The sequence below is a fragment of the Macaca fascicularis genome, chromosome 1, assembly GCF_037993035.2.
Source record: "Macaca fascicularis isolate 582-1 chromosome 1, T2T-MFA8v1.1".
NCBI classification, from domain to species: domain Eukaryota; kingdom Metazoa; phylum Chordata; class Mammalia; order Primates; family Cercopithecidae; genus Macaca; species Macaca fascicularis.
The window spans coordinates 200,945,916-200,961,026 of record NC_088375.1 but is presented as its reverse complement, the minus strand read 5'-3'; the positions used below and the strand labels follow the sequence as shown (position 1 = coordinate 200,961,026).

The following is a 15,111-nucleotide window of genomic DNA, read 5'->3' as shown; positions in this document are numbered from 1 at the left end:
CCATATTTCATCGGTTCTAGGGTGCAAGCTTTTCCATATTTTAATATCTCTGAAATTGGGATGTGTCTTATAGTCAATGACATGTCACACTTTAATTGGCAGCATTTTTTTCTTTCTTAATGGTACATCAACTAAAGCTGGATCTTACGACTGGGGGCATCTTAGAGTCAATGAAATATGGTATCAGACGCCTTGAGCCTAAATCTCTTTCCTTGTCTGGGCCTTTCATATGGGGCAAGACAATCATTTATCCATTCACTTGTTTAATCGATATTTGTTGAGCACCTACTATGTGTCTGACCCTGGGCTAGGCACCTGTGAAGAGTGATCGTAATAGCTTACACGTCCACGTACTGTTTATTCTATGCCAGGCATTATTAGGAGCACTTGATGTGTTGTCCCATTTCTTCCCGACAACAATCCCACGGAGTAGGGTTTATTATTCTTATTGTCCTCCTATGATGAGAGGTCAGAGGAGGTTAAGTGACTTGCTCAAAGTCACACGCTGGCTACTACCTGGACGAGTTGGGAGTCGTCTTCCTTCAGACCCTGAGCTCTGACTTCAGTGCTCCATTGAGTGTTCTTCCTATCCAGAAGCACACACAAGAGTAGAGAAGGTAAACAAGGAACAGGAAATACACAAGTGATGCATGTGATAGAAGGAGAAGTGCAGGGAGCCGAGAGATAATAGAATAGGGCTGTTGTGCACAGAGGCAGCCTCTTGGATTTAGTTTAGGCAGAGGACAGAAAGGAAGAATTGGGTGGTAGTGGTGAGGTGGTTCAGGAGAGGGGACTCAGTGTGTTTGAAAGATAAGTGGGAAGACAGAGTATGGTGCATCTGAGAACTGGAAGGGGGTGGAAGTAGGCCTGATGCTGGAGGTTTTGAGGGCCAGGCAAGGAGTCTGTACTCCATCATGGAAGCAATTAAATGGTTGGGTTTTTTTTTGTTTGTTTGGTTGGTTGGTTGGTTTGGTTTGTTTGTTTGAGACAGAATCTTGTTCTGTTGCCCAGGCTGGAGTGCAGCGGCGCAATCACAGCTCACTCCGGCCTCAACCCCCTGGACTCTAATGATCCTCCTGCCTCAGCCTCCTGAGCAGGTAGGGCTACGAGTGCATGCCACCATGCCTAACTAATTTTCTTTTTAATATTTTGTAGAGATGGAGTCTTGCTATGTTGCCCAGGCTGGTCTCAAACTACTGTCCTCAACTGATCCTCTCAAAGTGCTAGGATTACAGATGTAAGCCATCATACTCGAAAGATTTAAAGGGCTAAACCCTTTAACCCAATTAAAGGGTTTCAAGTGAAAGCTCTCTGAGATCTTTGCTCCCAAGCATCCAATGAATCTCTGAATCTTTTGTCGGATAGTGAAGGACCACAGACTCCCAAGAGGAGGGTTCTGGAGAAAAGCTGAAGAACCTTCAAGTTGTTCAAGTTGAGTACTGCAAAAGTATGCCCAGGCAGAGGGGTGATGAGGATTAAAACCCAGCCTATATGCCATCCACTGCGCTGTATGCTCACAGGATAGTGTCTTCTCAGAGTAGCCACTTGTGTTAATTCGCACAAAAGCCCTATATAGACCAGCAGGGATCCAGGTCAGGAGATGCAAGCAATAGCTACCATTGCAGCGCTCCTACTGTGTGGCAGGCTCTGGACTGAGGTATCATGGTAGCAGAGAAAACAAAAAAAATAAGTGATCGTTCTTGCCCTTGGAGACCCACAAGATTTGACCAAAGGTTTTGTCAGGGGAATTAATTTTTTTTCACCCCCATAAAACCCACCATGTCTTATTGTATTAGCTTCCTTTTACTGAGTGCCTACTATGTGACAAATGTCACCCTAGGTTCTTTCTAGACCTTGTCACTCATGCTCACAGTCCTCTTGAAATGGAGAGAAAATTTAGGAGGAGTCTGAGAGGTTGTAGTTCCTTATCTAAGGGCATACAGTGGGGATGTGGCAGAGCTCAAACTTGATCTCGAGAGACCTAACCGGGCATGAGAGCAATTTTCTCCATGTTGTAGAGGAATTAGTTGTTACTGAATAGCAACTCTGTGCCAGGCACTTTTCATGCACCGACTCCTTTAATCCTCATTATAACCTATTAAAGTGGGCATTATAGTTTCTGTTTTTCAAAAACATCATTTCAGGGAGGATGGGAGACTTGCCCAAGGTCTCACAGCCACCCTGAGGGAAAGCCAGGGTTTGGATCCACATCTCCTGTCTCCTGGGCTTATGCCCTTACTTCTCTCCCAACATTTTTAGGTTTTAGAGAGCTCTTTGAATGTAGGGGCCACTTCTTATTCATTCTTGTATCCTCAAAGACTACTTTGGGACTGATAATATAGCAGGCATTCAGTAAATATTTGTTGAATGAATGAATGAAGAATGAATGAATGGGGACAGAGAAGTGAAGCAGAGGTACACTGTATCTGCAAGCAGGCAGCTGCCTGAGAATGCTCCTTCCTCCTCATCACTGTTTCTTCTGACACCCTGACAGGAAGAGGGTCAGGGCACTAGAGTTTGGCATAATATCATCTTAAAGCTATGTTAATACTCTTCCCCAAAGGGGTAAAATATTACTATGCATGATGAACTATTTGTGGGATTATTGAGGACGTGATATGAAAATCATCCTGATTCTCCACTTATTGAGAAGTGCTGCCCAATTTGTCTCAAATGTCACATCTCTATGTATTAATTTGCTACTCCACAGTACTGATTAAAATGAATGTTCTCCAACTCCCAAGGCAGAGCCATCGGAAATGGAACAGGTTCACTCAGGAAGCACACACCATCCCTCCTGAGTGGAGGAAATGGACATCTATCACCTCCGTCCCTGAAGGAGGCATTGGCCTGCTGTTCTGCTGTTCTGGCCTGGAGTGGCTTAAATGTTGCAAATTGCATATTCAGTGTATGTCTATCTATATATCTATGTGATCAAATGGCTTCCATTAGCCCAATTTTGAGATGTCTGCATAATGTCCCAGAATTGGGGAACTCTTTTGGAATGAGGAAATTGTCTGAGAGGCTGAGGCCGAGAGAGAGAATCAGCAGGTCTAATTACAGGAAAAAATAAAACCAGGAAAGGTCCATTTCTCCCATGCACTTGGTTCCAATTCCATCTCTGGACCCCAATTTATCTGTGTGCACAGTGGCATGATCACATCCAACCCTACTGCCACCTCTAAACATCACAGAAGCACATTTTGTTCTGAAGCTTGCTCCTAACCTGCTTCTCCTGGTACAGCAAAACAGGCAGCTCCGGCTCCATCTGTCCATTCCTCACAGATGAGTCTGTCTGACCCTGTTGCAACATGCTGTGGTCCTTATGCAGAGATGATATTACTGATCTTCCATTGGTAGCAAAAGCATACCAGGGTTTTTGGTTTTTTTTTCCCAGAAGTGACACTAAGTGGAGCATTTCTTCTTTCCCCCTGCTCCCCTTTGGGAGGGGAGATAGACTAGGGAGAGAGCACAAATTGTGACAATGAAAATGAAGCTTGGATGAAAGTCGAGGACTGCACACAATAGGTGCCCAATAAATATTAGCTCAATGAATGAAGAAATCTCTACCATCAACTTAATGTGTGAGGTCAACCTCCCCGGGCTCAGTTTTTTTAGGTGAACTAGGGGATCAGGGGTGGCCACAGGGCATCTGTGAACTCCCTGTGAATCTTATGGAAAAGAGTCGTATTTGTGTGAGTATGTGTACATGTACGTGTGTGTCAAATCCATGACCTCAAAAGCCTAGGGCCCACTTGACCTGTTACTAGGACCCTTAGCTCTAAAGCCAACATCTCTGATACAAAGAGAAGAGGCCATGAACAGACTAAGTTCCTGGCTTGGCCTCATTAACTCCCATCCACCAGGGGACAAAGCCTGAGACTTCATCCCTATCCAATGGACACAGGCTCAAGCAGTGCTGGAGGCTCATGAATGTGAAGAACATTCTGCTTCTTCCCTCCAAAAGCCACGGTCTAGCTGTAAAACTAGACACACCACAAACGGCTGGATTAAGAATTCTATGCAAACTCTGGAGCCAGGGTACTGGGGTGGGGCTGGGATTGTGAGCTATGAAGTTGACATATTCCTTCCATCCCTGAAATAATCCCAGTCAACTAAGGTTAGGATGAGAGTGACTTAATTAATTAGCTGACATTTATCAAGCGCTGACAATTTGCCAGGTCCCATACTGAGCACATCTTGTGACTTGTGCATTCTCTTCCTTAATCCTCACAACAGCTCTATGAAGTTAAGTATTATTCTTATCCTGATTTTACAGGCACAGAGGCTGGAGCTCAATGAAACGACATAACTTGCCCAAGGTCACCCAGCAAGTGAATGGCAAGATAGGATTTGATTCCAGGTGTCTGAATTCAGAACCTGAGATCTTAATTCTTGTACTATGCCACCTCTCCCCTTATGGTTACCAAGGAGTCCACAAAAATAATAGAAAATAAGGGTACGTCATCTTTCTAAGATTCTTTATAGAGATAATTAGTGGAACAGAAGAGGTATGATTTTTAAGGAAGCCTATAGTTTGATAATGAGATGCCCAGATCACAGTTAGACTTAGCTAAACAAAGAAATACCTGTTTTGAGAGCCAGAGTATTAAGTAGATCTAACAGACTGAGACCTAACACTCAGAGACGGGCTCTCCTTCACAAAAGCGTCAGAGTGCACAAGATCCATGCTGCTAAAATGCAGAGGCGCAACAAGGATTAAGCACCAAATACCTGCAGAGACTCTTCCCAAATTGGCATTTCTGATCTGCCCATCATGCTCGCTTACCTGGTGATCAGTCTGGAATAGTCAGAAACAATCCCATGCAAGAGTCGGGAGCTGTGTGTGAGGAAGGTGGGAAGTCTGGGGCTAGGGTGAGAAAAAATGTCCAAATGGCAGGAAGACTGGAAACATCAGATAGACACACACTGGAGGTAAAGTGGGGAAGATGCAGGCTTCCGTGAACTCAGACAGAGTGACACATGGCGAGCATCAGACAGCCAAAGACAGAAAGGGAGTCACAGAAACCAAGACCAACACAACTAGGTTCCAGGAAGACTTAAAAATAAACAGTAAAGGCCAGGCACAGCGGCTCACGCCTGAATCCCAGCACTTTGGGAGGCTGAGGCGGGTGGATCATGAGGTCAGGAGATCGAGACCATCCTGGCTAACACAGTGAAACCCCATCTCTACTAAAAATATGAAAAATTAGCCAGCTGTGGTGGTGGGCTCCTGTGGTGCCAGCTGCTCAGGAGGCTGAGGCAGGAGAATGGCGTGAACCCGGGAGGCGGAGCTTGCAGTGAGCCGAGATCACACCACTGCACTCTAGCCTGGGCAACAGAGCGAGACTCGGTCTCAAAATTAAATAAATAAACAAATAAACAGTAAAATAAAACGAAAAGAATAAGGTGAGCCTTTAAATGAACATTTATCTAATCTTCACACAGAAAAAGCCTTTCCAAGCATGGCACCAAAAGTAGAGAGCATAAAAGAAAAATTAAAAAATTAAAATGTAAAATGAGTAGCATAAAAATGAAAACTGATGCACCTCAAAAGGAAATCCATCACATTAATATCCTTAATATGCAAAAAGCACTTACAAAAAAGATAAGAAAAATTCTAACACCCCCATGGAAGAGTAGACAGAGACCAAGAGAGAGGATTTATACAATTATCAATAAGTGATGACAGGTGCTTCACCTTACCTATAATCAAAGAGATGCAAATTATCACAACAAATGGGATGTCATTTTCTACCCTTTTTAATCCATGACACTGACTTAAAACTCACCAACATGTAACCCTGGCAAGGTGGGAGGAATGGGCTCAGGCCTGCTTGTGAACTGTTGGTAGAAGTATATGTTCGTATAACCTTTCTGAAGACACGATGGAATTTTGTATAAAATGGAAAATCTACATACTCTTTGACCCAGCAATTGCACTTCCAAGAATTTATTCTAAGAAGAGAATTAGATGAGGGCTTAAATTGTATGTACAAGGATGTTCTTCACCTAAACATCCACAGAAGATGACTGGTTAGATAACTATGGTATATGCAAACCACAATGGCTCCCTCAGTGATGTTCATTAGAAAGACAAATCAGGGCTACTTTTATTAACACAGAAAAACGTTGGCCTCATTAACCAGATTGCACAGATAGCATAATCCCAAGTGCCCACAGATCCACACCTGTGTGCCTATGTGTGTGTGCAGAGAGATGTCTAAATGTATATTCATTGGAATGGCAGAACTGAGGCTAGACCTGGGCAGAGCAGGACATGGGCAGCCCTGGGAGTCAGCAGGAGGAGGAGGAGGAGGTGAGTGGGGAGAGGGCTCCTGGGGCCTATTTTCAGACTCCATGCTGAAAATGGGATTGTCAGATCTAGCAACTGAAAATGCAGGATGCTCAGTTATATTTAAATTTCAGGCCCAGTGTGGTAGCTCACGCTTGTAATCCTAGCACTTTGGGAGGTCAAGGCAGGCAGATCACTCCAGCTCAGGAATTCGAGACCAGCCTGGGAAACATGGTGAAACTCTGTCTTTACCAAAAATACAAAGAAATTAGCCGGCTGTGGTGGCGCGTGCCTGTAGTCCCAGCTACTTCGGGGGCTGAGGCAGGGGGCTGAACCCAGGAGGTCGAGGCTGCAGTGAGCCGAGATCGTGCCACTGGACTAAAGCCTGGGGGACAAAGTGAGGCCCTATCTCAAAAGAAAAAAAAACATAAAATAAGTATATTTGGGGTATACTTACACTAAACATGATTCCCATTTCAAGAATCTGAATAATTTAAAATTCAAATTAACTGAGTGCCCTGTATTTTATCTGGTGACCCTAGCTGAGAAGCTCAGGAACACATCTCTTGTTGCCTCCATGGATGACCCACGCCAGCCTGGAAGTTCCCACATCCTCCCCTGCCTCTGGTTTAGCTCCAGTTTACCTGCCCATGAAATGGAGTCACTAGCCTCTGCCTTACTCAAAGAGTTTTGCAGAAAAGCCACATTAAAATTCCTGGCCATCAAGCCCTAAACTGCACACAAAACCTCCCTGAGGCCCAGCATGTACTTCTGTAAGATGGACAGCAACGTCTGTCCACAGGGTTGTGGTGGGGGATTAAATGAGATAACGTATGTAAAGTGCCTGGCATACAGTCAGTGCTTAATACAGGTTGATCCCCTTTCCTCCCGTCCAGCTGCTGCAGCCCATGCTCTTGCTCCCAGGGATTACAAACCAAGCACCTTCTGTCATCTCAGGGTTTGACTACCGGCCTTTTTGATCTTTTCCTTGCAGCGGCAGCAGCCGTGGGCTGACACTCATCACCTGACTTCACCTTTCTCCAAAATCCCTAGCAGCAGTTCAGTTCCTTATCTACACTTTTCACATTCTGGATGAGGGTGGAGGAGGATCAAACTCGCTTTGATAGCAGACATTCGGAGATGTCAGCCAAGGGGAGCTACCAGGAGCAGCGCCCTGATGCCATTTTGAAATGGACACAACAACATGATGAATAGAAAATTTAAGGAAACCATCCCGACTTGGGGCAGCCTAGGCTGGAAGTGGGGGCCTCTCCTTTGAAGCCTGTCTGTCATTCTCCCTGCTTGCCACCCAGCACAAATGTCCAAGGGGACTCTGCAATGGAGGAAGGGGGCTGAGCCCCTTCCCTGAGAGCCAAATCTTCACAAATTCCTTTTGACTATTGAATCTCCCCTCCTCCACTCCACAATGAGGCTCAGAGAGCTTAAAAATCTGCCCAAGGTCACCCAGTGAGTCAGGTGTGGGTTCAACACAATTCAGTTGCCTGTTGAATAAGCTCAGAGATAAAGAGATCCCAGGGCATATGTCAGATGAGTATGCTCACAGCAGGGGCTGCCCCTACTCATGCCTCCCACCTTCCATCCTTGTCCGTCCACTTTGGGTGTTCCAGAAGTGAGTGCAACTCACATTTGTCCAAATGCATGAATTGCCACATAGCCCAGTCCCAAGTCAAATTAATGAGCTTCAGTGATAGCCACAGCCTTGGCTTATGGGTGCCTGACTCCTTCGTTAGCACAGATACCTGTGACCCACTTTACCATGCAGTACAAAACAGCCAGCCACACATCCTGCAAAGTCTGCAGAAACCCTGCAACAGGTGACTGCATAGAGACTCGCTCGGCTACAGCAATCTGTTAGCATTGGTCTAACATTTGCAGGGGCCTTGCCTACAAGGCTTTATTTTCTTAGTGCCTATGACTTAGAGACCTGACATCATCATGTGGCTGAGGTGAAACAGGTTGTTCCTTCTGCCCTGTGAGTCTTGCTGTGGAATGTTGAGCGTTCTCATGCCTGGATGGCCTCACCTGTACCAGGCAGGTGAGAGGAGGGATCCACTGGCCTCTAATTTATCCCTAATGTTTTGCAATCTCTTTAGAATCACAGGCCTCTTTGTGAATCTGATGGAAGCTCCAGCTCAGCTCTGTCCAGCAGAATTTTCTGCAATGATGGAAATGTTCTGTATCTGGGTATCTGGGCTGTTCGACATGGTAGACAAGCCACATGTTTATTGAACATTTGACACAAGGCTAGTGTGACTAAGAAACTGAATTTTAAATTCTACTCAATTTTAGTTAATTTAAATGTAAATAGCCATATGTGGCTAATGGCTACTGTATTGGACAATACAGCTGTAGACCAGGGGTAAGCAAATTTTTTTCTGTAAAGGGTCAAAAAGTAAGTATCTCATTGGCTTTGCATAGGGTCTCTGTCACAATAGCTCAACTCTGCAGTTGTAGTGCATGAAAACAGCCACCAAACAGACGTCAACAATTGGGCATGGCTGTGTTCCAATAAAACTTTATTTACAAAAACAAGCTGCTGGCTAGAGTTGGCCAAGGCGATCTGAGTTTTCTAATGCCTGCTGTATATTCTCCTTAGAAAAAGATACACCCACCCTCAGAATTTTTGTCTCTAATGTCATGGAGTTTACAAACCTCTCGTTGCCCAACTACAGACCCTGCTCATGATTTCCAGGCTACAGTGTGTTTTCACGGGACTCTGAATGTGCCCTCAGATCTGCTCTGCTTAATGAGAAGTGCTTGTGCCCCTAACAGGGCAGTGTGTTCAGGGACACCTTTTTCCTCAAGCCTCAGGGAAGCCAGGGCCTCAAAGATCGACCAGGACTGAGAAATGAGGGCACCATGAGACTCTAGGGCTCGGCCAGGTCTCCCATGTGTCAGTCACTCCCAGCATCTCTGCTGGCACCTCTTCTAGTGTCCCTCACCCAGTCTCCCTTTCCCTGTCCCTGGGCCCCAAATGTAGTCAATTTCCCCAAGGCCAACCTATAGTGGAAGGAGCTAATGGCCAGAGAGACTTTAGGAAGCTTCTGAAGAGGCCTCTCTTCGTGAGGAGCTTGTTGCTCAAACTTGGAGAAAATTACTTTGGATTCAGGGCCAGGGTGAAGGTATAAATAGGATGACAAAAATCACAGGCTTGATATTAGGAGGAACTTTTTTTTTTTTTTTTTTTGAGACATAGTCTCGCTCTGTCACCCAGGCTGGAGTGCAGTGGGGTGATATCCATCTCCCAGGTTCAAGCGGTTTTTGTGCCTCAACCTCCCAAGTAGCTGGGATTACAGGTGTGCACCACCATGCCCAGCTAATTTCTGTATTTTCAGTAGAGATGGGATTTTGTCATGTTGCCCAGGATGGTCTCGAACTCCTGGCCTCAAGTGATTCACTCGCCTCGTCCTCCCAAAGTGCTGGGATTACAAGTGTTAGCCATCACAGCCGGCTGAGATCTGATCATTTTTAAAAAAGAAATAGGCTATTTCAGGAATCCTCACTTTAAGGACAGGTCAGTCTTTGTCAGGAGCCCTCAGTTAAGGTGAAACGGAGTTATGTCAGAAGCCCTCAGCAAAAGGCAGGTGGAACTTTCTCAGGAGCCTTCTGAGCAACCTTTAGTTAAAAATAATTGAGGCCTTCCCAGGAGCCCCCAGTTGCTCAGGTTAAAGCATCAAACCATCTCCCCTATGCCCCTGCCACCAGGGGTGGTTTTTTGCTAAGGAGGCAGAACTTGTCCTCTTTATGCCTTACACCCCTGGCCAAGACAGGGAGTATCTGTTTCTATATTGCTATAGCTTCATTCGCGAAAGCATCGCTTACTCTTTAAGTTCTTAAACAAAGGCAAAGGCAAAAAAAAAAAAAAAAATAGCTTTTGGATATCTGGCATGCTTTACTAGGGTATTATGTCATTACTGTTATTAATTATCATTAATAGTCTTAAAATACGCCTATTAATGATCTTAACACAAAATAACAGTGCAGGTCTTAGCCAAGAGCAGCATAATTACCTATTAATGAGATGTAAATTTCCCAGGGAAATGACAGAGATCTAGAAGTACCACCTTCTGAACTAACATAATAAAGTTAATAATAATAATAGTGTATAATCTGAAGATATTAGTGTTAATTTGAATTCTAACACCATATTTAAACAGACTGAGAGAAGTACAAATTATTTGCATAGCGCGAACCAAAAGCCCCTAATCCATGCTATTAAGGAAAAATCGATTGTTCTTCTCTGAATGATATAAAACTAACTCTTGGCAGTCACTGTATGGTGTTTTCAGCTGCTTATTTTATTTCTTTTACTTAGGGTTTATATGTCTCTTATTTTCAAAAACAACCTGAGGTACCTTATACAATGAAGCCCAATATAAAACAGAATTAAAAAAATAAAAACACAACAAAACCCAGTTAAAGGGGACAGAGAATTAGATGTTACCAGGCCCTCAGGATAAACTACTGCACACGAGTTTTGATATCCATTCCCAGTTTCCTGGGAACCAAGAGGGACAATTTAAGTAACTGAGTTACTGGTTAGTAACCAGCCTTGTTAGGACAGGTGCAAGCTCTGGGTCTGAAGAACACTTCCCTGCATCTGTGAGTGATGCAGTCCTGCTTGTGGCTATTAGGACATCACATCTTGGGCTCCTGTGGCCGATGAGGGAGGCACCTACCTTCATAGGTGGCATGGAAGCCTTGGGCACTGACTGCATAGTCACTGATGAGGCGCAGAGAGAGGGTGGTGGCTGCACTAACAATGGTGGCTGGCAGCTGAAAGCCTGTGAGCCTGAAAGACAAAGAAGTGGATTAGGGAGAATGACCCCCTTGGGAAACTACACATCCATGAAGCATTTATTGAGTGCCTGCTGGAAAACAGTGCTGATCTAGGCACACAGAGGGTGTTCAAAGACAAAGTGATTCTCAGCAGAGGTGATGAAAACTAGCAGGTTTCTGCCCCAGAAACATGAGGAAGTGACTCCCCCAAAGCCATGGTCTAATCCCCCACCTGGAGGCTTGCCTGCCTCCTTTGTGTTTCCTCTTTTCTCCTTTTCTGATTTCTTTTCCTGTCTCCTCTCTTTCTGGCTGAGGGCCTGTGAGGCTCTGGGTATAATTCCCCATGAGTTTACAACTAACAATTGCCAGTAGACAATATTTATTCACATAGTAAGGGAAATAGAGCCAACTCTAAGTAGAAGAATGAGGATGCTTCTTACCATAGACTTTATTCTTTCAAAGGAATGTCTACTGCTTTTGTAGAAATAAGTGCCTATTAGTTTTTAAAGAAGGCAAAAAATAAGAAACCAACACAATCTGGAAATAATTATTCCTGACAGTTGACATACAAAGAGATGGTGGGATCAATAGACGGAATCATATTCAATGAAATAATTTCATACAATGGGATCAAACTGTGTGTGCTATTAAAATTAAAATGTTTAAACTTTCTTTCTGGAACTTAACTGAATAAAAGGAAACAGGTGTGAAGCTAAAGGAATTGTTGAACCTGAAATAATATACTTTTAGCACAAGATTATCATTTTTAAAGATTCCTCTAAGAAAAAGATACCACTGAACACTTGGGAATACATTTAGGAAAGACCTTGTCCACCGCTGGGTGTCCATGCATGGTGACTCTCACAGGGACCCGATTGTGCACACAAGTCGTAGTGAGGTGGCCAGTCTCCTATATACCTTTGTCCTTAACCCCCTCTAAGCCTCAGCCTACCTTACCACATCCAGGTAGGAATCTAGGAGGAATTTCAAGGTTTAACTCTGTGCCCATTTTCAGGTAATTTGAAATATCCGTGGTTCTCCTGGATGCCGCTGTATACCTCCCACTGCTATACAATATCTTGACGCCCAGGATATCCACTGAAGGGCATGAGTATTGGGTTCAGACGAGTTAAATCAGATATTTGTAAACAGACACTGTGAAAACCCTTATGCTAGATGAAGCCCTTGCCCTTCCCACCATCCTAACCTTGTGGGATTCATGTTAACTCAGAATAGACTCAAGAAAAAGCAAAGAAAAAAATGATCAAATTATGCAGCAGGTAACCAAATAGTTTCAAGGGCCTCTTCTCTTCAAATATAAACACATCCAGCAAAAGATCCCTACCTCACCCCATATTCATATACTCTCTCTCATAAAAAATATATACATAAAACAATGAAATCATACATATTATAAGGAAACGAACTTTGTTTAATCATCTTATGCTGGGGAAAGGCCTTCTAAGCAAGACATGCAGAGGACTCCCTTTGCACCTACTTGCCTATCAATCTTCCATGGGAGCCGTCCATGGCATGGATTTCTGACAGGTACTCCACCTGCCCACTAGCCACAGAGCTGGGTAAATGATCAATCACGACATACTATCCCTCATTTTTATTAACTGGTTCAGGGTATGGGGAAGAGGGAAGAGACCACACCACCCAAGCAGAGTCATTCTGAGTCCTTCTATGGGATATAATATACAGACTCTGAAAGCCTTTTATTTTTGGACCTTAAACTACTACAATATAAGCTTGAGACTCCCAGCAGCCTTTTTATCATCACACAGAGACTATCTGCTTTAGAGAAAATGATATCGCCAGATATATATAAATAAAAGCTAAGCAAGAGAAGAGAAACAGAACCCTGATGATGTATTTTTCAGATCCTTAATCCACGCAGTGAGATCTATCTCTTCAATGCTCAGTTACATAAGCCAACATTCTTTCTTTCTTTTTTTCTTAAACTAGCTTGACTTGGTTTTCTATCTCTTGAAATTGAGTACTAATGGATACAACATGAAACCCCAGAGGCCTTAAAGGAAAATACTGATTAATAACTACATGAAAATTAAAAGCATGTATGTGTGACAAAAAACTGTAAAAGGTAATGAGAAAAGTGCAAACTGAAAGGTTATGAATATGTGACAGGAGGATTTGTATTTACAACCTAGAAAAAGTACTTACAAATCAGTAAGAAAATGGAAAACAGCTAGGAGGAAAAGAGCAAAAGATACAATACAAATTAACGATCCACCTAATTAATATAAAAATGTGAAAACTGAAACCCCAAGACTCATTTTTCACCTATCTAGAGTTGGCAAGGGCTAAGGAAAACAGATCCTGCATTTAACAACAGGATAACAAGGAAATACTACAAATTATACACATGCATTTGACACATTAAATGAAATGGGCACAAACTTGAGAAGCCCAAACTACCATAAGTTTCCCAATATGAAACAGATCATTTGAATAGACCTATAACTATTGAGGAAATTGAATTAGTAATTTTAAAACTCCCAAAAAAGAAATATCTAGGCCTAGATGATTTCACTAGAGAATTCTACCAAACATGTAAAGAAGAATTAATACCAATTCTACTCTAATCTCTTCCAGAAAAGAAGAACGAACACTTCCAAACTCATATTATGAAACCAGTATTACCCTGATGCCAAGCCAAAGACAGTACAAATAAAGAAAAATGAAGATCAATATTTCACATGAATACAAGCACAAAAATCTTAACAAAATATTGGCAAGGAGGATTCAGCAATATATAAAAATATTTATAAACCATAACCAAGTGGGGTTGATTCTAAAGATGCAAGGCTAGTTCAACATTTGAAAAATCAATCAGTGTGATCTACCATATTAACAGGTTAAAGGCAGAAACATCACATGACCACATCAACTGATGCAGAAAAAGTATTTGACACATTTCAACACCCATTTGCAATTAAACAAAAAAAAATTCAGAAACCTACAAATACAGCGTTAGTTTCTGAACTTGATAAAGAACATCTACAAACAAAACAAAACAAAACAAAAAAAACAAAACAAAACAGTAGCTGACATCACACTTCATGGTGAAAGACTGAATGCTTTTCCCTTAAGATTGAGAACAAGGCAAGGATTCAACAACTCAGTTAGAAAATCAGCAAAGACATGGAAGAGACATTTCACCAAACAAGATATATGTATGGCAAATAAGCACAAGAAAATATGTTCAACATCACTAGCCTTTAAGGAAATACAGGTTAAGACCATGAAGAAATATTACTACATACCCACTGGAACAGCTAAAATAAAACACTGTAGTCACGATATTCAATGCTGGTGATGATACAGGAAAACTGGATTCCTCATGCAATGCTGGTAGAAATGCAAAAACATGCAGCCACTCTGGAAAATAGTTTGGCAGTTTCTTTAAGAAAAAAAAAAACCACATACACTAACTATACAACTCAGCAATTTACTCCAGAGAAACGGAAACTTATATCCATTATGCAAAAAAATCTATGCATAATTGTTCATAGCAGCTTTATTCCTAATAGCCCAAACTGGAAACAACCAAAATGTCCTACAATAATAGGTGAATGACTAAACAAACTGGGGTACAGCCATACCATAGAATACTACTCAGCAATAAAAAGGAATGGACTATGAATACATGTAGCAACTTGGGTGGACCTCAAGGTCATTAAGCCAAGTAGGAAAAAAGAGCTAATCTCAAAAGATCACATGCCATATGATTCACTTTATATAACATTCTAGAGATGGTAAAATTAAAGAGATGGAAAACAGATTAGTGCTTGCCAGAGATTAGGGATCGTAAGAGGAAGGGAAATGGGTATGACCATAAAGAGGTAGTATGAGGGAGATCTTTGGGTGATGGAATCATTCTGTGTCTTGATTGCAGTGATGGTTATGGGAATCTGCATGTGATAAAATGACATAGAAGTACACACACATATTGCACCAATGGCAGTTTCCTGGTTTTTAGAGTGTGCTAT

At 42.7% G+C, this 15,111-nt stretch overlaps 1 protein-coding gene across 14 annotated transcripts in view; it reads right to left on the bottom strand.

The window, feature by feature from the left end:
- Nucleotides 1-15,111, bottom strand: part of CSMD2 (CUB and Sushi multiple domains 2) — a 650,869-nt gene that overhangs the window by 510,063 nt on the left and 125,695 nt on the right. For all 14 annotated transcript variants that reach the window (XM_045375140.3, XM_045375143.3, XM_045375139.3 and 11 more), the window contains exon 3: nucleotides 10,996-11,108. In XM_045375140.3, the coding sequence (XP_045231075.2) occupies nucleotides 10,996-11,108 (113 nt within the window). The remainder of the gene's footprint in view (nucleotides 1-10,995; nucleotides 11,109-15,111) is intronic.